Raw genomic sequence first — 22,885 nt, 5'->3', positions numbered from 1 at the left:
ACACCCTCCAGTGCTTTGAATCTAAGCTGCTTCCTCCAGCCCCCTCAGCTGCACAATCCCAGCTGATTGTCATCACTGTCAGCTGAATAGTGCCAGCAGGCACTGGCAGTCAGCTGATCACTGCTTGCAGAGAGCCCCATCAATCAGTTGATAGGGCCTCAAAGCACTGTGTGCCGAGACCACATAACACCAGTCCTGAAAGACCTACATTGGCTCCCAGTATGTTTCCGGGCACAATTCAAAGTGTTGGTGTTGACTTTAAAGCCCTAAACAGCCTCAGCCCAGTATACCTGAAGGAGCATCTCCATCCCCATCATTTGCGTGGACACTGAGGTCCAGCGCCGGGGGCCTCTTGGCAGTTCCCTCACTGTGCGATGCGAAGTTACAGGGAACCAGGCAGAGGGCCTTCTTGGTAGTGGCGCCCGTCCTGTGGAACACCCTCCCACCTGATGTCAAGGAAATAGACAACTATCTGACTTTTAGAAGACATCTGAAGGCAGGCCTGTGTAGGGAAGCTTTTAACATTTGATGAATTATTGTATTTTAATATTCTGCTGGAAGCCTCCCAGAGTGGGCGGGGCATAAATAAATTATTATTATTATTATTATTATTATTATTATTATTATTATTATTCCTGTGTGGGTCCCACCAATCAGCTGATTTGGCAGCACCTGCAGCCCCCTTTTTGGCCCAGCCACAACTTTCCCTACCCTGCATCTCAAGTCATATAATAGTGGGTGCGGCTAGACCAAAATGGCCTGCTGAACCAAATGTGGGCAACTGGTGGGGTCTAATTTTGCCCATGGACTTGAGGTTCCCAACCCCTATGCTAAGCAAAATCATAGGTTAGGTCAGCACAGCAGCAGAATAACCAGCAGAATGGCCAGGGAGGAGCAAAGCAACTGCAGTCACCTCTTCAGAAGCCTGCATGATCACACAAGGCCATGGTTTGACTTAGTGTGACTTGTGAACCAGGTTGTTGTCTTTGCCAGATGCCAATGGCTTGGCGTGTTTTATAAATGGTGTGTCCTCATAGGTTCTATCAAAATTGCTGGTACAGTACTTGTGATAAATTAGAAATACACAAAATATCCCAAAGAAGCCAATAATGTTACTTTTCCCTACCCAATGTTCCCTGTTGTGCACTATGCCAAATGGAATTATACCATAGTTCTTCCAGGCTACCCAATGTAAAGATCAGTACAGTAGCTGTAGGAAGCTGTAGGAAAGTTTTGAATGACCATGTCTGAGTTTCTTCAAAAGCCTTGCATACTTATGTGCCTAGTTGTTGTTGTTTTTTACTGTACCAAAAATCCAAATAGCAAAAAATAAATATTTGGGCATATCATCCAGTCATAGATACTCTGCTGTTAGAGTTCCTGGTCCACCAGCTGAAAATATACTATGATGAGTTTTAACCTTTTGCTTACAGTAGTGACTATTTGATTTTATTTAACATACAGTCTCTAAAATGTAAAAATCAGATCAAAATTAAGCATTTGAATGTCCCATTGATTTCAGTAGAAGCCCACAGACTTCCATTGAAATCAGTGGGACTGAAAAATGCTTAACTGTGGATTATTGTGCCTCTGTTTCCTAGGTGGGAGGTAATGCACAGCTTGAAAGGAGTGTTTCCATTAATTTATTTTTAATGGGGTATATGGAGCATCTAAATTAATGGAAGAAGCTTCCTCGTGTTACTACTCACATCTGAACAGAGTATCTTTTGCACATGTATGCACTTTGTGTTATTTACAAAAATCACCATGTGTGCATGAAATGTGACTTGGAATCACTATCTCACATTTGCTGATTTATTGCCTTTAAATGCACAGACTTCAGCCATGGCACATCATGTTGGCAAAAGTGGCACTTTCTCAAAGCGGAAGAGAGAGAAGAACCAACAGAGGAAAAGTTAGATGCTTAGCAAGCTAATTCCCTAAGTGTTCTGAACTGAATGGTGGTTCTCTGGGAGCAAAATAGCAGCTAGGCAAAGGAGAGGAAGAAACCAGTATTCATGTTTAATTTATTATGCCGGAGCTACTGCCTGTAGACTTACGGTAGATGGAAGCAACTTAAAGTCACCAAAGCAGGCCATTAGATAAGGAATAATAATTTTACAAAAGCTGAAAGAAGTTGGAGTTTATATTTATTTATCTAGAAAATTTATTTATTGGTACTAACTTCCTTATTGGTATTCAACATAACAGCACAAAAATGAGCAAGGAGAACTATGGATGTGACCAGGATTTATTTGGGGGGGGGGGGCTTTATGTCACAGGGGGCAAAACCGAATTACCTACGGAAACATTTGGTCAGTTAGTTAAGCATTTTTATCTATTTACTTGATTTATATTTTTTTGGGGGGGGGAGGCAGCTGCCCTCCTGCCCCTCTCAGCTACACTTATAAGGAGAACCTCCCATGGGCTACATGCTTGCTAGCATTGATTGTGGTTTCCCAGATTGTCCAGTGAGGTTTGTTTCTGCTGTGCCATTCTAGTGAATGCAGATGTATGGAGCATGTTGTGTCCTATATTACTCAGCCTCAGGGTCAATAAAACTCATGATCACATCTTTCCTTTACATATCTCACAGTGTATCGTGGTAGCAATGAGTTCACATGTAAAACAAAACAAAACTTTTACCTGGCATTCGCATGAGATTTAGAGAAAATAACACTTTGCAGGATGGAATCATACAACCATGTTCCTCACCATTATAAAACCTTTTCTTCTTTTTTTTGACATATAGAGGATGGCTTTATGAAAATGCCCAGCATGTAGTTACCTTGTCACATAAGTGTTGGCAACGGGAGCTAAACACGTGGTAAAAAATGCTTTGTGAATCAGTTGGCAGCATTAGCTGCTATATTTGAACTGTAAAAAGTTAGTAGTTATTTGCCAGAGAAACTTTTCCAAAGCATAGGACTATTCTTTATTAATGGTCAGCCCAGATGTTCTCTGTTCATATTTCCAATGTGCGCTTGTTCTTGTTATTAATGTACTTCCATCAACATTCATGATTGCTTATTGTTCGCTGTTATTTATTGCGTCCATCTAATTATGTAGCCGTAATTTCTGAAATAAGTATCTTTTTGTGTTACAATTAAAATGTATTTGGCTTTTCATAAATACAAGAAGGTCATATTAACTTTGCAACCTTTATGCTTAAATGCATTAACTGCAACCCATCTTGTTTTGATACTTTCCCTTTGTGATCCTCAGTCATAAACAGGCTGACTCACTTCTGCTTGACAGCATCCACCTACACAACCTGCTCTTCATAGATAAACACTATTAATCTGCTCTAATTCATGTAGTAACCATCTCGAAAGAACATTGAATATGGATCTGTTGTTAGCTTTCCAAAAATAGAAAGTACCCAAGTGTAGTAGTCATCCAGTGATGAAAAGACAGAATTGGTAGAACTGGAATCAAGAGCATTCAATTAGTATAGCTAGAAGATGCTCATCATCTAGCACTTTCAAGTGGTTCAGAAAATGGAAGGAACTGCTGTTAGTAGGCAGTACTACGTACAAGGAAATACAAATGATATATGAAGCCAGGGAGAGTGAGGCTGAGCATCTGGATCTGTCTCAGTCCATGATAAATATAATAATAAATTTTTTTTTGGGGGGGGGCGAAGTTATTGGGGTTTTGGGGGGTTAGTTTTATTATATGTTTTGTGTTCTCATTTTGTATTTTTATGTTGTGAACCACCCTGTGACCCTCAGGTGAAGGGCAGTATACAAATTTAATAAATAATGATGAAGACGATAAAGGTAGGCCTTCTTTCACTGGTAGCTGGTATTTTGTGATAACTCTGCAAACGAAAACTAGTTGGGACTAGAGGGAGGAAATTCTTGGGGTGACCGTCCCAGCCCTGTTTTCTGGGTGATCTCTGAAGTGATTATGTTATATTGACATGCACAAAGTGTGTCAGAAGCACAGTTCCTATGGGTAGAATCCTGAGTGAAGAAGCTACTACCCATATTGGTAAGAGTAGTAGCAGTGACTATAATATATTTGCCATGAACTAATTTTTTTGCTGGCTTGGGTTGCTGTTGTCTGTCTCATATGAGGACCTCTACCCCTGAGCATTGCTGTGATCGTTTGCTGGGAAGAAAAACAGCTTCCTAGACTTCACCACACTTTTCCTGAAGAAAACATATTTTGCTTGGCAGACCAGCTATAAAACCCAACCAGAGCATCACTTACTCTTTGGGATTGTTCTAGATCAGTGGTTCCCAATTAGCTAAGTATTGCAGACCTCCTGTTTTTCAAAAGCCCCCCCCCCCCCTTTGAAAATCTTGATATCTCTATTGTAGTTTTTGTGAATAGTGCCACCAATTGGTCCCACCAATTGGGAATTACTGCTCTAGATAATGTGGGAAATTTAGTGGTAGATTCCCATTCTATTTCTTTGGGATATGTGGACTTTTGGAGGGCATTTTATTGGGCACTAAATGTGCAGTGGAAAGTGTCGTTCACTGTCCTCTTCAGAAAATGTGCACACAATAGCTACAAGTTTTTTTAAAAAATGCTACTGGAATGGTTACAAAAATGTATTAAATAATTAAGTAAAATATGTTTATGCACATGCCAGCTCCGATTGTAGTCCTTGGTAGTCTTATAGCAAATGAAAAATTGTCTAGACAATGTGGCCTAAAGGAGGTAAGACACATCTATTGAGACACCAGCACATCTATATGTGCCATGGGACATATTTGCTGATACATGATTCAGTAGCTAAAACTCCTACTAATGCAATAGGAAATGATTCCCTTCCACCAGCTATTGTTGAAACGGTTATGGACAATATATATCACTTTTAAAAACTCGTGTTCTTGTACATGTGAAGGCAATTTCCTAAAGAGTAGCAGCGGGGCTGGCCCAGGACATTTTGGCACCTGAAGTACAGTGGTACCTCGGGTTAAGAACTTAATTCATTTTGGAGGTCTGTTCTTAACCTGAAACTGTTCTTAACCTGAAGCACCACTTTAGCTAATGGGGCCTCCTGCGCCGCTGCTGTGCGATTTCTGTTCTCATCCTGAAGCAAAGTTCTTAACCAAAGGTACTGTTTCTGGGTTAGCAGAGTCTGTAACCTGAAGCGTCTGTAACCCGAGGTACCACTGTAAATGACAAAATGGTGCCTTCTCTGCCAGGAAAAAATGGGTGAGTAAAGATCTACATAAGGAGCAATGTGGGAGGAGACCGGCTGTACCTCCTATTTGCCAAGAAGCTACTGTAGTGTTGGCATGGGGGCATGCCAAAGAGAAGACAGATCTGGCCTCCAAGGAGCACTGTATTCCTTGAAGGCTGAATCTGCTGTCCCTGTGGATCCTGCCACCTGAGGCACTTGCCTCACCTTGCCTCATGGGTAGGATGGCCCTGAATATCCATATTCCCCCAATCAGGATATTTGTATGGATGATGTTGGAAGAAACAAGTCAAACAGAAGGGATGAAAAGACAGAGCTGTAGAGTTAGCTGTCAGATTTTAGTAAGTTATGCCTTCTTTGCAAGAATCTTTTAAGAACTCAAATGCAGCATTCTTTATCTTCTAACAAAAATATACAACTTGTCACTAAAAACCAACCTCCATACCAGAGGACAAACTCCTTAGTCCAAGTTGTGTCCCAAGTAAATCGGTGGCCATGCATAATAAAATCTAGAATTATTAAAAATACAGAAGAAAATCTGTGTTAAGAGAAGTCAGACTGGGTTCTGCAAAGTCCTTCCCCACTAATCTTCTAGAATATTTTGATAGTTTCAATGGACTCTGTTGAAATGATCTGGTGGACCCTGTATACCTGAGCTTCCTGCTAAGATATAGGAAGTGCCCACCAGTGCGAGTCCTGATGCTCACCCCTCATCACTATCCCCCATATCACTAACCATGTTTGGTTTTGCAGAAAAGGGAAGAAGCATAATAAGATATCCTCAGATGCACAAAGCTTACATGGAAGCTCGACTATGTTCAGTCTTTACTAAGCATTCATTCTGATTTGTTTACAGGGCAGTTATACAACAATGAGCATTCATCCTGCACTCATCTTTGTTTGCTTACAGGGTGTTTATATTTCTCCCTGTTAATCATTTGCTCACCCCACATCTTTTCAGTATATTTCACAATCACTTTCCTAACCACAAAAAGTCCAGGATTTTTGTAAAGTACATCTGTTCTACTAGGGCAAGAGAGCACTCTAATCTACCTTAGTTGTGCAAACCTAAGGTCCCTCCTACAAAATAGTAACAGCCTGGAGGCATCCTAGATACCTTGCCAATCATGTCCTTCATTACTGGAAATGTGTTTTCTGGAAATGTGGCTTGAATTTACAATGGGAACTACATATTCAAACATTTATAAAGGCATTGAAAAAGAAGAAGTGAGAAATCATATTGGAGAGGTGATGTGTGCACTCCTGAACAAAACGGAAAAGTTGTTAAAAAGACACAGAGTGCATTTTCGACTGAAACAGACCCCAAGCTTTGTTTGCTAAAATGTGTTTGTTAAGGCAGGACTCCAGTGGAACTCCAGTCCTTACACAAGACTAGTGCATGTATACTGCTGTGCAGCTGCATAACAAAGGGACTGAAGACTCATATAACAATTGCATAGAGAGCAGTGTGTGAGGAGGATTTAGTAGAGTTCATACTTTCATGTGGAATTCAAATCCAAGCTGAGGAAACACCCCCATTTCACTCACACGAGCACAGAACAGACATTCACTGCTGGCAATAATGTGGCTCCTTATTCATTTCTCATTCATTAGCTGTCATTTTGCTGTGCTCCCGTAACAAATGTCTAAATGGAAGCAGAGAAAAGAACTGCCATATAAGACAAACACTGCCTCTGTCACAAAAGTTCTCCTTGAAAAAAGAGACAGAGACATTCCAGTTGGAGCAGTTGTGCAGAAAAAAAAGGGGGAGAGCCTCCATCCTCTGTGTGTGTTTTCTCTCCAGCAAATAAATATCTAATTTAAAAGAGATTGCGGCAATCTGAAATTTAGCTAGGTTTCAGAGAATGGATTAAAAGGAAATCTCAGGTAGGGCATCTGCTTCTGGGCCTCTGGACTGGTTTTGTGGCTTCTGATTAATTTCACAGCTCTGAAACAGTTTGATTCTCTCTTTTTTAGTCTCTCGAGGCTGTAGAGAAGAATAAGCAACAGGGAAACTGGTTCTTGACAAAGTGCTATGAAATGTATTGTTTAGTTTCTTTTTTAAAAAAAGAAAATGCAAGTGCTACAGAATTCTGTGGTGACCAATGTAAGATTTTGAGTTGATTAACTGCTGTGCCTTGGGCTATCTGGCAAACATTACAATATATTAGGATAGGTGGTAATTTGGTGGATATTTAATTTATGACTCTTTTTCTTAATTAAAATAAGAAAAGACATTCATTGTTAATAAAAAATTCTGAAAGACATTGCTTGCTGTTTATAACAATGAAACCAGACCAAAAACAATGCAGATTAAAACCCACATTTTGGATTTTATGTGAAAAGCCTCCTATTTATCTGAATCAGTATTCAGATTTCTAAATGCGTAAATACACACCTTAACTCTCTCTTGTCAGATTTTTTCTTAGAACTAGATCTAAAATCCTGCTTCTTAGAATAAAATGCTTAAATGAATGCAGATTTTAATTGCCTTTTTGTATATGTAGTAGGCTTTTATTTACTCGTTTTCAGCAACACAGGGTAAATAAGCTGATCAGATCACAATGACATTTTGAGAGGCATCCCCAGAAGCATATAACTTTCTGCTTCTCTGTTTTTCCCTGAAATTTCAATTAGCTTTGGTTCTCCTTCCTACCTGTCCCCATGTGCCCTAAACGGCTGTGCAGTGTTGTTGTTGCACTGCTTACCAGCTGCTCTGTTCTGTTCAAGAAACAGCTTAATTTTAATGCCATGTGGAATGAGTCTTTCCTACATTTATGTAATGTGCTTTCAGGTCACAACTTCAGCACTGAAAGGACAGGGCGTATCTCCACACTTAGGGCTCATCCACACTTCCTTTTGTGGTGCTTTTCTAGGCACAGGTTCACACTTTAAAGCTCTCTGTCTGAGCATTTCTTTTTTATTTTTGCCCCAACACTTCCTCTGAAAAAAACCCACTCTTTACTGCTGAAAACAACTCCGCAGAAAACCTGAATTGCTATTTATTCCAATTCAGCACTAAAGAGTGGGTTTTTCTTGAAGAAAGCAATGGAGCAAAAGAAGGGGGAGTGCCCAGGCATGGGCCAGGAAAGTACAGACCTTTGCCTAGTATGTGTGGGGCAAAAGGTAAGTGTGGATGAGCCATTAAACTAGGATAATGGTTGTTCTCTTGCCACCTGGGAAGCCTAGGAACTGTAGTTCTGTGATGGGGCCTAGAAATCTCTGATAAACTACAACAGACTCCAAGTGTCCCTATTTTCCAGGACAGTCCTGGATTTACAGAAGCTGCCCCAGTTTCTGATTTGACCCCGGAATGTCCCACTTTTCCTTAAAGGTAAAGGTACCCCTGCCCGTACGGGCCAGTCTTGCCAGACTCTAGGGTTGTGCGCCCATCTCACTCAAGAGGCCGGGGGCCAGTGCTGTCCGGAGACACTTCCGGGTCACGTGGCCAGCGTGACGAAGCTGCTCTGGCGAGCCAGAGCCGCACACGGAACGCCGTTTACCTTCCCGCTAGTAAGCGGTCCCTATTTATCTACTTGCACCCGGGGGTGCTTTCGAACTGCTAGGTTGGCAGGTGCTGGGACCGAACAACGGGAGCGCACCCCGCCGCGGGGATTCGAACCGCCGACCTTTCGATCGGCAAGCCCTATGTGTGGCCTATGTATCGGCAAGCTGTGGCTTTTACCCACAGCGCCACCCGCGTCCCCACTTTTCCTTAGGATGTCCCTATTTTCACTGGAGAAATGTTGCTGAGTGTGGAGTTATGCAACCCCTGAGTCAAGGAGATAGGTACAACCTTTAGAAGACATTTGAAGGCAGACCTGTATAGGGAAGTTTTTGAAATGTTTTATTATGTTTTTATATATGTTGAAAGCCACCCAAAGTGGCTGGGGCAACTGAGTCAGGTGGGCTGGGTATAAATAATAAAAAATGTTGTTGTTGTTGTTATGGAATAAAGGTAAAGGGACCCCTGACCGTTAGGTCCAGTCATGACCGACTCTGGGGTTGCGGCGCTTGTCTCACTTTACTGGCCGAGGGAGCCGGCGTACAGCTTCCGGGTCATGTGGCCAGCATGACTAAGCCGCTTCTGGAGAACCAGAGCAGCACACGGAAACGCCGTTTACCTTCCCGCTGGAGCAGTACCTATTTATCTACTTGCACTTGGCATGCTTTCGAACTGCTAGGTGGGCAGGTGTTATGGAATAGGACAGCCCTATTTTCATTGGAGAAATTTTGGAGAGTATGCTACAACTCCCAGCCATAGCCCCTTCCTCTTTGCATTGCTACTCAGCAGCCAAAGTATATGCAAGAAGGCCATGCTGAGGGATGGAAATATTTCCACCTTGCTGCTACAGTGATCCCTTTGAAATGCTGTCATAGGCAGGGTAGCTTATTGGTCAGACTGGACCTAAGTAGCAGCTATAACAAGAAGATTTCACACTTGGCTGAACCACAATGTAAACTGAGTGGTACAAAGAGATCATCTAACATGATGATCAAGTCTCTAAAGAGAGGTAATAGTTCCATGCCTGACATACTTTCTGTGGAGGACAGCTTCAACGGTCCTGCATGAAAAAGCTTGTAACTGTACTTTGTGGATGGCCATGGCTGATGACCTCTTACAGCCAGCAAGGTAAGGACTGAGTCCATTCTTCTTTCGCCTAAGCCCTTTTCCCATGTTCCTTCCATTCATATGCTGAATGTGTGGAGGGAGGGGGAGTAGAAATGTACCACTAGTAAAAGTGTGAAAGGGCCTTTTATGCACGTATAACGGTAGATTGTAGTGTCCTAATGATATACCGTAAGTAGAAATCCTGAATGTGTGTAGGAGCTTATTTGTGGGCAACTCCTTTCACACTTCCGTTGAACATGAAGTGATAAGGCAGGGCCAACAGAAAAAGCCCTGTTCCCCCTTCTGTCACTCAGTATCTATTGCAAGTCATATGACAAAGCAGCCAACGGAAAAATGCCATGTATGGAATATTTGGGAAGATGTGTTTCTGATGTAGAGAAATGTGAAGGGGGAGAAAAGGAACAGTGTTATGTCAGTAGTGTGCAACTAGGATAAACCTCAGCCTGATTTCCTTTCCCGAATGCAAGTTTTTTCTTCAGAGAATCTTAGAAATCAGAACATTATTACTAATGATAGTTTCCATTTTCAGCCTGTAGGGAAGCAAACCCTCTTGTTCCACTTGCAGCCTACACATTGACGCAGCATGCCTTTCTTTTTCTTTTTCTTTTTTTTTTTAACAAAGAATCTAATTTTGAAGTGTCAAGCAGAAATAAAATTAGAAATCCTCAGCTGGTGTAAATCAGCAGCCAGTATAGCTTCATCCAATGACTAGCTTTAATCTCAGCTTTTTTTTCCCCAAGGCTAGAAGTGTGACATAGTCATATATTCATGAAAACAGCATTTCTGACCTTAGCTCAGTAGTCCTCGTGGCAGCCAGCTGCTGCTGTGTGTGTTGCAAAAGCTATTGATTCTTGGTGGTGGTGGATGGTGCTCATTTGGCCAGGAAGGGCGGCGTGCATGGCAGCTAACTAGGCAGAGCCAGGGGTAACATCAGGTGAAGTCAATGGCATTTGCTCTTACAACAAAACCGTTCATAAAACAATTTCCCAGAAGGCAATTGTAGGCTGCATCAACAGAAGCATAGTGACCAGATCAAGGGAAGTACCATACCTTGGCCAGACCACACCTGGAATACTGTGCCCAGTTCTGGGCACTACAATTTAAAAAGGATATTGACAAGGTGGAATGTGTGCAAAGGAGGGCAACCAAGACAACCAAGGGTCTGGAAACGAAGCCTTATGAGGAATGGTTGAAGGTGTTTGATATGTTTAGCCAGGAAAAGAGGAGAGTGTGAGGAGATATGATAGCCATCTTCAAATGTCTTATGAGCTGTCACATGGAAGATGGAGCAAGCTTGTCTTCTCCTGCTACTGAGAATAGGACCTGAACCAATGGCTTCAAGTTACAAGAAAGGGGGTTCCGGTTAAACATCAGGAAGAACTTTCTGACAGTAACAGCTGTTTGACAGTGGAACGGACTCCCTCAGAAGGTGGTGGACTCTCCTTCCTTGGAGGTTTTAAAGCAGAGATTGGATGGACATCTGTCATGGATGCTTTAGTTGAAATGCCTGCATTGCGGGGAGTTGAACTAGGTAGCCCTCAGGGTTCCTTCCAACTCTTCAATTCTATTATTCTATTCTATGAGTAACTTGCCCAGGAAACTGAGTATAGACTCCAGTTGTGTGTACACTTATTTAGGAGTAAAACCCAATGAAGTCAGTAGAGTTTTCTTCCAAGTACACTTACATAGGATTGTGTTGCATATCCCATCATTACCTCACTCAGATGGCCAATAACAAAAAAAGGATAGAACAGATCATTTCATCAGGTGCAGCTTGTACAACAAGCTACACCACAGCAGCGCCGGCTTGCGCCCGCGACTGCAACTACCTGGGGCCGCATGCCATCACCAGGATGCGTGTGCATGCTCAGGGGCATGCTGACATCACTTGTGCAGGTAGTGCACTCACGCTTCTGCACTTTGTGGGTGTCCTGGCCCCCATTTAAAGTGTGGGGGCTAGGGCATTCATGGCCCCAGGGAGTTGGTGCTCCTACAACACATTCCATAGGTTCCCTATTCTACACAACCATTTTAGTTAATACCTGACCTATTTTTGCATCTAGCCACCCCATTTTTCTCCCACACCCTTAAATTCAATTCTTGTATTCATCTGCCCCACCCTGGCTACAGTCTTAATGCATGCTTACATGGGAATAAGCCACACTGAATTCAGTAGGACTTACTTCTGAGTAGATGTACATAGCATGCTTAAGTCCCAACAACACCAGTGGAACTAAAGCTGCAATCTTACACACACTTGGAAGCATCCCAGTGAACACAGAAGGACTTTGATCTGACTACGCATACGTGGGATGTCGCCACATATTTCAAGGTCTTGATTTCAGTGTAATTTAAACACACCTAACTTTCAGTCTGTTTCCCCCAGTTGCATGGTATCCAAACCCAAGAACTATTTTCTTGTAGAGACCACAACCCATTCAGAGATGAAAGAACAATACTCCCAACCAAAGGTATAGAAGGATCATCCTTTTGAGCCAAACACAAATGGCATTTTTGCCTGAAATCCAAAACAAAAATACTAGAATATATTAAGGAAGTAGCTTTGCTTTAAGACTCAAATTCCACCAAGAGGCAGATCCATCTACAAAGAAATTCAGCAAAAACATTGCTATAAAAATCTGCTGGCCTATGCTTACCCTTGCGTACATGTGCCCACCTAAGCAAAATAGTTTTCACTTAAGTATGTGAAAAGGTAAGGCTTAGATGAACCTTTTTTGAGGGAAGGATTTCCCTAGCTGAGGTGCAACTGCTGAGAAAAATACAGTAAGATGGGGGGACCTTTTTGCAAAGGACAGGAGGATTCAAATTAGAAGAAAGCACTCCTGGAGGTACATTATTAGACTATGGCCATTGCTAGCTTTAGAGAGAACAACTTCACATTCTGCATGCCACAGCAGCAATACAGGAAACAGTTTAGAATGCCATCATAGCTTACACCTCTGCTTTCCAAAAGTACATTTTACTTTCAGCCATGTATTTTCACTTTTCTCAAGAAACTGATGTAGCTGCTATGGATACGTTGAAATTAATTCCTTTGACAACAGGGTCATTCTGTAGTGACCAATGTAACTTTTGTAAGCTTCTTTACATAATGTTTCATGTTTTAGCTAATATTATTTAACTCCAGTTAGCATTAAACTATTTGTTAGGTAGGGACACGGGTGGCGCTGTGGGTTAAACCTCAGAGCCTAGGACTTGCCTATCTGAAGGTCAGTGGTTCAAATCCCCGTGACGGAGTGAGCTCCCGTTGCTCGGTCCCTGCTCCTGCCAACCTAGCAGTTCGAAAGCAGGTCAAAGTGCAAGTAGATAAATAGGTACCGCTCCGGCGGGAAGGTAAACGGCGTTTCCGTGCGCTGCTCTGGTTCGCCAGAAGCGGCTTAGTCATGCTGGCCACATGACCCGGAAGCTGTACTCTGGCTCCCTCGGCCAGTAAAGCGAGATGAGCACCGCAACCCCAGAGTCGGCCACGACTGGACCTAACGGTCAGGGGTCCCTTTACCTTTACCTATTTGTTAGGTACCTTGATCTTCCCTACAAAAATAATCAGGAAACATGTCACTAGTAGTTTAAATGCTTTCTTGTTCACTGTGTTTTAAAAGCTGTGACACAGGTAACAGTTTTTCAGCCTCAAAAATTTATCTGTAGCCTTGTAGATAAGTGCTTTCTCTAAAACTATGAATCACACCACCCCAACCCACCCCACATTTATGGCAATATACAGAAATAGCTAATGTTTCATAGGCAGGTGTCAAATGTATGGTAATGATTATTAGAAAATGGAGAGAAAAGGTTATATGGCAAATGACCCATGACCAATGTAATGTGACCAATGTAACACGTGACAGTTCATTGATAGAGGCCACTTTGGGCAAAGCATGGCCACCCACCCTATACTTGATGTCATGAAGCTAAGGGCAGGTCTTGACCAAAAGGCTGGGAATTGGCCAAAGTTGTTTTGTGAAGCTTCCAAAGCACCTGAAGACCAGTTGGTTTTCAGGAGCACAAAGCAGGGACCCAGGGCTAAGCAGGATTGCTTCACGTCAGGCAATATGAAGGGAGAGCAACCGTGCTGAGTTTAGGCATGCTTGAGAGAGCTGCCTGCAGCACTAAGCACCACCAGGGGAGGGGGCAATCCTTTCTTTCTTTGCCTGCCTGTTGAGGACATCTGTAGTTGGTAAATTCATTGTGACTGCACAGGCCTTCTTTTCTTCTGCAAGGTTTAGTTGGAAATGCCGTTAAGTGGCCAGATGGGGTTGCTGCTCCCCCCTCCCCATACATGCAGATACCCCTCTGGCCATAGCTGTATGATCTGCAACTCCTTTGTCTTTAATTCTTATTTTAAAACTTTTTCCCCTTGGAAGGATTTTAAGAATTGCATATGCAGCCCCATCCTCTGTTGGAGCGATATCAAAAAGTCTCTGTAAGCACAATATGGCTTGAAAATACTCTCCAAAGTAAAAGATCCCAGCACTGCCAAAGGGTTTCCACCCACTCCTTCAGGCATGAAAATACTCCCGTGTTTCATGTTGGAAAGCCATGCTTCATTTTTGTGGAAATAGAGAAGGCACTACGGGTACTGTTACATTTAGATTGGTATTGTGTTCAGTGCTGTATGAAATGCAGAAATGCCATGGGGATGACATCACAGGTGTTCCTGTGATGAGTACCTCCCCCTGTTTAAGTTTAGGGTGGTTCCCCACACAGATGGCTCATCAAATTGCGGAGTTTCCATGTTCCTGATGTGGAGAATCTCTTGGAAGAAGTTGTATGCTAATTAAGGCCAGAAGCTCATCTAGTTCAGTATTATTGACACTGCCTGACAGCTGTCAGGAGCCAGAGTCAGGAGTAGGTCAGTAAAACACCTACTGTTCGTGAACTCTTTATTTAAAGCAACCAAAACAGCCCAGTCCTAGTGGTCACAGCAACCCTTTCCACTAAGTATTTCCCCAGTGAGGCAGTTGCAAGGACTGAAGGTCCCAGCATTCCCACCTGTCTCTAAAGGTCCTCCCCAGTTCCTTTCCCAGCAGCCCAAGGCTCCATCACCTTGTATCTCATTGGTCCACCTTGTTCCTTTCTGTGCATGTTCTGAGAGACCAGGGGGGAGAGGAGTTGTTCACAGCAGGGGGGGACACCCCCCCCCCAGATCCTTCAGCAGCCTGCATTATTGCATCGTCTTGGCCCCTATCGTCTCCAGCCTCCTCTTCTGCCTCTGATCATTGACTGCTGTCTGCCGCAACCTCTTCCTGCTCACTAAACCCTGTTGCTCCTTCAGCTTCCGACACCGCCTCTTCCCAGTCTGCTCCCTCTTCTCCCTCTGTCTTCTCTTTGTTGTCCCACCACCACTCCCTGGGCTCTGTGCCATATTCCTCTAGGGGTTTCCCAGATGGTTCCTTCCCACCACTCCTCTGCATCCAGCCGGTCCATGACAGCAGCTCGGGGAAGAAATTCAATTTGGAGTGTATTTTAATGGAAACCTGTCTATTTTGCACTTCTTGAACCAATACGAAAACCGAAGTAACAGCTATCCTTCAAAATTTACACTTCTCCGAATTTTGTGATGTGATTCTCCATCCAAACAATATGCACCAAAATTGTTATATTAAGGGAAAGTGTTCAAAATAAATGCATTTATCAGTGGAAATAACATAAAAATGCATTATATTAAGAAAGATTCCTTGCAAAACATGTATATACAGTGGTACCTCAGGTCTCGAAGCTACAAACATGAGTCTGACCAAACTGCGGGAGGCAGTGGAAGACAGAAGTGCCTGGCGTGCTCTGGTCCATGGGGTCACGAAGAGTCGGACACAACTAGACGACTAAACAACAACAACAACCTCAGGTTAAGAACTTAATTCATTCCGGAGGTCCGTTCTTAACCTGAAACTGTTCTTAACCTGAAGCACTACTTTAGCTAATGGGGCCTCCTGCTGTCGCCACTCCGCCGGAGCACGATCTCTGTTCTCATCCTGAAGCAAAGTTTCTTAACCCAAGGTACTATTTCTGGGTTAGCAGAGTCTGTAACCAGAAGCGTATGTAACCCGAGGTACCACTGTATTAGTTAAAACTGTATTCAAAAGTATGTGTCAATACAAATTTGCACTGATCAGGATTTTCTTTAAAATGCAAATTGTTATGGTTGGAAAATGAGAAAATGAAATTTGTCCATTCCTATCTGGAGGTGCTAGGGATTGGACCAGAAATCTCTCACATATGCTCTTCCAATTAGCTGTTGCCCTTTCCCTGATTAAAAAATTGAAATTCCATTTCTTCTCTGGATGCTATTTCAACATATTTTTGAAAGAAAATAAAGGAAGAGCCAACATTTGTTTGTCCTTTACTGAGAAACAGATGCAGAAAATGACAAAGGATGCTGATAAAAATAATTAAGATCTGCTGGTTCTATCAACCTGTAGTAGAACATTCCATCTCTCTCTCTCTCTCTCTCTCTCTCTCTCTCTCTCTCTCTCTCTCGCTTGATATTGTTTAGTCTCCCATCGTTTCTCAGCCGTGTGGTGCTCTTGGATTTGTTTCAGTGGTGGCAATTTCACACTGAGGAAATGTTCACCAACTGGTGGCAAAACTTCAACTCCCCCCCCCAAAAAAAAATTTGGAACCAGCAGCTGCCATTCATGCTTTCCATGACCTTGAGGCTGTGACTGCTGAGACACGCTCTGTACATTGCTATCCTTAATGGCTGTTTGGAGACAGCAGCCAGTGCAGAATGTGTCCACCTGTCTCCTTATGGGACTGGATTGCTAGGAGTGCATTATACCAGTGCTGGCTGCCAATAGCTTTCCAGTTGTAACTGCTAATGCTATGGCTCTTCATACCTGAAAGACAGCTCAGCTCCCTTGGGTCCAATTCAGATATTTTAAGATCGACTAGAATCACCCTCTTGACAATACTATCTGTGCTTCATACTCAGAGGTGAAGAAGGGAGATGTTCTACCATGGTGTTTCTCTTGAAGGTTTACTAAATCCCGAGCAGCTTTTATAAGCACCAGAAGATTTTATCTTCCTTGTTTTTATTGGGGTGGGCATTTGATGACCAGGGATGTTCAGGTATTGGATCCTTTATCTTAATTATATTTTAGAATTGTGAATCTGCTTTCAAGCTGTGAAATGCAATAAATATTTGGGACCATTTGCATTATGCATGAAAGTTGGAGGGGGGAGCCCAAATTGCACCAAATTATGCAAGTTAAAGAAATTATTTAGGTCACTGACTGCAGAAAATGTCATGGAAAGCAGAACAACTTATTGCAAGGACTGGAATTTCAAGTCTTGTGCATGGAGGGACTTGTGAGGCTACACTTAGGAGCTGCCAGAATCTATATGTAGCTTCTGTATGGTAACACATTACACTGCACCCTGCACCAACTGGTCCTGGGCCGGAATACAATAAAAAAATAAAAATATACATAAACATATATCACACACTCTATAAAGCATCCTTAAGATACGCAAGTTCAGCAGATGGCAAACAACTTCAAACTGAGTGACTCATTATAGTTCCTAGCCCCCTCCAAAGGCTTGGGCAAAAAGGTACATCTTCACCAACCACATTTTCCATTCTGTGCACATGACCAAACCAGTATAAACATCGCTGAAACAGAAGTGTGAACATGCTGGGAATGTGGTCTTGGAAGGGCACATGTTTGTTTGAGGCTCTGTCCTGCCATGTGATGCCCAAAATCTTCCTGATATGCTATTATTTCCATTTTTGCAGACTCCTGTTGGGCTGAAGGTGAGAGTGAGTTTAGGGTTGATGTGAGAGTTCAACCTCATGTTCAAACTTCATACCTCAGTAAGCTATTTGGTGGGGAGAATAAGAATGGACTGAAATCTCATTCTCAACAGCTGGTTAGGGGATAGTTAAAATAATGGACTTGCAGTTTAAATTTATTCATAGTCAGAAGCTGTTAATGTGCTGTGTGTGTCTTTAAATGAGCAAAACCTTTTTTAAAATATAAAAATCTCAAGTGTATTTGCCTTCTGATGTAGTCAAACTTTTTAAAAAAATCTCCTTTGTATCTACAAGAGAGGGAGAGGCTGCCAGGTTTTCTTCCAGCCAAATCACAGCAGATTTAATGTGTGTTTCTTTTGCATATTTGTCACTTTACCATCTTGGAGAGGGGTTATGTGGAGTATATTTTTACTGCCTAGGCAAACATTCATGCTGTTCAAATGAATGTGTTTTCCTTCAAATTCCGTATCTCCAAACTGGTGCACAAATACTACCTACACTGCTTTTCTTTGCAAATGGCAAGGTTGCTGGTTATTGTTGATGCTGGTTATTCACGATGAGCAGGAAAAGTAGAATCTGAGCTCCCATTTATTTATCAACACAAGTGGTGTTGATGGGGATGTGCATTCCCCTAAAGCTTCCCAATGTGATTATGAAGTGCTGTTTCCCTACTTCTTGTCTCACCCCACTACTTGTGCGCAATGCAGCTATTAAAAACATAAGAGGACCCTGCTGGGTTAGCCAGTGGCTCATCTAGTCCAGGGTCCTGTTCTTACTGTGGCCACTCAGGTGTCTTTTGGAAACCCTCAAGCTCAAGAACACTCTCCCCACTTGAGGTTTCCAGCAACTGATATTCAGAAGTGTTACTGCCTTGGCTCATGGAGGCAGAGCATAACCGTTGTGGCTAGTAGCCACTGATAGCCTTATTGTCCCTGAATTTGTCCAGTCCTTTCTTAAAGCCATCTGAGTTGGTGGCCATCACTGCCTCCTGTGGGAAGGAGTTTCATATCTTAAGTATGTGCTGCATGACAATTACTTTCTTTTATTGTCCAACATAGGGACGTGGGTGGCGCTGTGGGTTAAACCACAGAGCCTAGGGCTTGCTGATCAGAAGGTCGGCGGTTCGAATCCCCGTGACAGGGTGAGCTCCCGTTGCTCAGTCCCTGCTCCTGCCAACCTAGCAGTTCGAAAGCATGCCCAAAAGTGAAAGTAGATAAATAGGTCCCGCTCCGACGGGAAGGTAAACGGCGTTTCCGTGCGCTGCTCTGGTTCGCCAGAAGCGGCTTAGTCATGCTGGCCACATGACCCGGAAGCTGTACGCCAGCTCCCTCGGCCAGTAAAGCGAGATAAGCACCGCAACCCCAGAGTCGGTCACGACTGGACCTGACGGTCAGGGGTCCCTTTACCTTTACCTTTATTGTCCAACATTCAGCTTCATTGGATGTCCACAAGTTTTAGTGTTACAAGAGATAGAGGGGAAAAATACTTTCTCTATCCACTTTCTTCATGCCATTCATATTTTTATAAACTTTTATCATGTCACTTCTTTACTTGCCTTTTCTCTATACTAGAAAGTCCCAAATGCTGCAATTTTTCCAACAGGGGAATCTCTCCATCCCCTTGATCATTTTGGTTGTCCTTTTCTGAACCAGAGGCTAATGGCTGAGTGGGCTCTGGGCTGAAGACTGTGGGGCTTCAATTGAATTGTGTTTTCCTTCTTAGAAATATCATCTGTAAGGAAAAACTGAAGTGATTGGACATTTTATTTAAAGCTTCTATTTTAACAAAATATTCTTAATTGCTTATATGGCCTTTTATCAAAAGGACCAGTCAGGCCCAAATCCACTTAGATCAAAGTTTGTACATCAGATACTCCCAAACTATCCACTGGGTGTGAAGCTTTTAATTGCCAGGGAAGGATGTTTTCTAGTAGTAAATTCCTGTGTGTGCCTATTGAATTCAGTGTGTTTTACTCCCAGGTAAGTGGGGATATGATCTCAGCCTTAGTGTGTACAAAGACAATTGGTATGTGCCAAAGAATGGCAGTCTGCAAATATATTTATTATATTCTACATTGGTTTGCTGCTCCGTAGCATAAAGCTTTTACAAAAAAAAAAAAATTAAACCCAAAATATTGTCTAATCTCTTATATGCCCAACTGATCACTGGACTCTGCAGGAGAGGCCAACTCGCAGATACCATATCATTAGGAGGTCTCTTCCATCTGATCAAGCCTATAGTGTGACAGGACCTGCCCCTTGGAACTCCCTTCCACTTCATATCAGGCAGGCACCATCTGTATCGTCTCTTAGTGCCTGTTGAAAACTTTCTTCTTTCAACAAGCCTTCTAAGTGGAGTGTTTTTATTCCCGTTGGCTTTGTATATTTTTATATATTTAATTTCAGAAATTATCCTTACATGTGCATTTGGTTTAGAAATGCTTTACTGTGTTGTTAAATCTATTAAAAATGCTTCCTAGGAAGCAATCCATAAATAAATAAAATAAACCAAAAAATACTTGGATGCAATGGACACAAAATCATAAATCACTGCACCCCTGAAATTAAAACACAGACTTATAAGATAGGAGGCCCAGACTTTGTAAATTATATAGAAGGCCTGGGCAAACAGAAAGATTTGATCCTGGTGCCAAAATGACCAACAAGGTGGGAAGGCTGTGCAATTACTGGGGTGACGCTACCAAAAGACACCCTCCCTAATGGCTAGAGCAGCATAAGGCCATTTGTGAGAAGGAAGTCCTCTGGGTAACCTGGTCCCTAGCCAGTTAGGGCTTTAAATATTAACCCAGCACTGTAAATTAAGCCAGGAAACAGAGTGGGAGTGAATGTAGCTGACAAAGCATAGGCATAATATAGTCCCAGTCCCAGTTAATAATCTTGCAGAAATATTCTGGACCAGATGCAGCTTCTGGGTTGTTTTTAGATGTAGACCTATGTCCAATGTTAGCAGACCATCAGTAATTGCAGCTAAAGTATCTCCATCCAAGTAAGGTTGCAGCTGGCATATTGGATGAAGAGTTTATACACTTGCCCTTTTGCTTCCCCAGCTCATCCCCAAGGAAAACTTCTCTTTAGCGCTCAATCAGCACAAATGGCAATTCAGGTTTTCCACAGGTTGCCATTTCTTCCTATCTGTTGCCAGTGCTATGAAGTTGTTACAGTAAGTGCCACACTTTAAACCAGTGCTTTTCTTTTAGATAAAAAGCTGTACCCTTGAGTACCCCCACTGGTGCAAGATGGACTGGAAAGTACATCACCATCTGTTCTGGACAGTGCAAATAGGTAGGTCCTACCCAATACCTTGTGTCTATCTGTCTACCATCTATTTATATCATCTATCATCTATCTATTGTCTGTCTATCTGTCTGTCTGTCTGTCTGTCTGTCTGTCTGTCTATGAAAGAACCACCCAATCAAGTAAGGAAAACATGCACAAAAATCTGTTTTCTGTGTATGGCTTTCATGTGAACTGGGCTGCCTGCCTACCATCATTTTTTGGATGTAAAAATGTCCATAATGCAGAGAAACCTGTGGGCGCTGTGACCCAGGCCAGTCATTACATGTTTTAGCTTAAAATAAGAAAGCGGCAGCAACAATACCAATAAAAACAATTTATGCATGCACAATGTAATATAAACTCTTAATAAAATCTCAGAAAAAATGTAAGAAAGAGTGTGGCTGTGTTTTTTTTAAGTGGGGAAAGAATAAAAACAGATTCCTGAGTGAATCCCCTGAAGGCACCAGGAAAGTAAAAAGTGTGCTGGGTCTCTTTAAAGATGAAGAATGAAGGAACAATGGCAAATATTTGGAGGGGGCGAGTTTGTTTAGCATGGCTTGAGGCTCCAGGAGCTTTGATGAACCCTAAAGCACCCAGCAAGAAGGCTATATGTGTTGGATGAGAAAGTGGAAAGAACCAAACGGCAGCATTTCTGTGGCCAGCATTTAAGACATTGAGAGGCTCCTGGAAAGAAAAGAAAGGGAATGTTGGAAGCCCTTGTCACCAGCAGGAAAAGAGATCTCATGAGTCTACCATGACTCAGGTAAGGAAACAAGATCAAACAAGTGCTGCAAGCGTGTTGTGTAATCAAGGGCTACGCAAAGCACAAAATGCTGACAGGACTCTTGAAAAGGAAGGGGGGTAACTTGGAGGGACAAGAAAGCGACACATTCTGCACAGTCAGCATTTTTTGAGGCTGGCAACAACACTGCTTGTTTCTGGCAATTGAATAGGTGCTGTCCCCACCAAGGACATGTTTTTACATAATAGAGATTAGATGGTTTATTTGCTGTTGCAGGGAGAGCCAGAAATCTTTCTTCTTTTGTGGTAGGGCCTCTGTTACCAGGGTGCCATGTTTTTAGCCATCACTCAAATCACATTACAATGTGACTGTTAGCATTCACACTCCCTACCCACTGCTACCATCTCTATTGCAACTAGGATTTTGAAGTTGGCTGTGCAATTGTCGCAGGTACCTTTCGTATATTAACCAGTACCCCAGTTACTCCTTCCATATGCCCATACCATTTTGTGAGCATTGTTTTTCCAGTACGAACCCCTTCCTGGTGTTTATAACTCAAGTGCAAAAACACTCCTATGTGTCTGTCCTTGGCAGCAGTTTTCCCCTCAGCTACAGCAGCTTGGATATTTTTGCTCCCTCAGTAGTGGAACGCACGCACTTAGACTGCTGTGTACACACTATATCTTTGAAGTACATTCAAGGCATACTCTTCCCCTTAAAAGTTTCTGACCACTGTAGTTTACCCTTCAAAGAGTTACATTTCCCAGCAACCCCTTAACAAACTACAGTTCCCAGAATTCTTTGAGGGGGGAGATGTGCCTTGAATGTGCTGTAAAGGGTATAGTGTGCGCTCAACATCAACAACCACAGCGGTCGAAACGAGTACAGCTGTCCTCTCACAGAAGAGCTATATCTGAGAAAACTGTTTGCCTTCTATAATGTTTAAAGTGTGCATTGAAGAATGGAGCAGTCCCACAGTAATTAAGGGCAGCTTAGCTCAGCAGGTATGGGTACTGAGATCCTAAGCACTGGGACTTTATTATTTATTTATGCCATAAAATTTATATCCCGCTTGATTGGGGGAGGACCTCAGAATTGTTTACAGAAGGGGGGGGCAATAAAATTATCGGTAACAGCAATTAAAACAAATATTTTAAAAATTAAAAAAAACAAATAAACTAAAAAACAACAGCATTCTAGATATTTGGGTAGGTTTATCAAAACAAAATGTTTTTTAGCAGGTGCCAAAGAAAAGTGTCTTGAAAAGGTGTCTGCCTGATAT

The 22,885-nt window shown here is 42.5% G+C and overlaps 1 protein-coding gene across 14 annotated transcripts in view; it reads left to right on the top strand.

Annotated features, from left to right (window-relative positions):
• The window catches only part of LOC310669042 (uncharacterized protein), a 143,241-nt gene that overhangs the window by 73,229 nt on the left and 47,127 nt on the right, over window positions 1-22,885 (top strand). For 10 of the 14 annotated variants that reach the window (XR_014506970.1, XR_014506971.1, XR_014506972.1 and 7 more), the window contains one exon: window positions 20,783-20,867. Coding sequence is in view for 4 of the 14 variants with exons in the window: in XM_083422545.1 (XP_083278671.1) it covers window positions 20,783-20,867 (85 nt within the window). In the remaining 10 variants the exon portion in view is untranslated. Of the gene's footprint in view, window positions 1-9,610; window positions 9,795-14,467; window positions 14,665-20,782; window positions 20,868-22,885 lie in introns of those variants that run through there. The other 4 variants (XR_014506974.1, XR_014506980.1, XR_014506981.1 and 1 more) reach the window with 3 other exon arrangements.

This window comes from Podarcis tiliguerta (genome assembly GCF_965153285.1).
Source record: "Podarcis tiliguerta genome assembly, chromosome: Z".
Taxonomy (NCBI): domain Eukaryota; kingdom Metazoa; phylum Chordata; class Lepidosauria; order Squamata; family Lacertidae; genus Podarcis; species Podarcis tiliguerta.
Note: the sequence above shows the minus strand (reverse complement) of the source record. Positions and strands in the feature narration are given on the sequence as shown.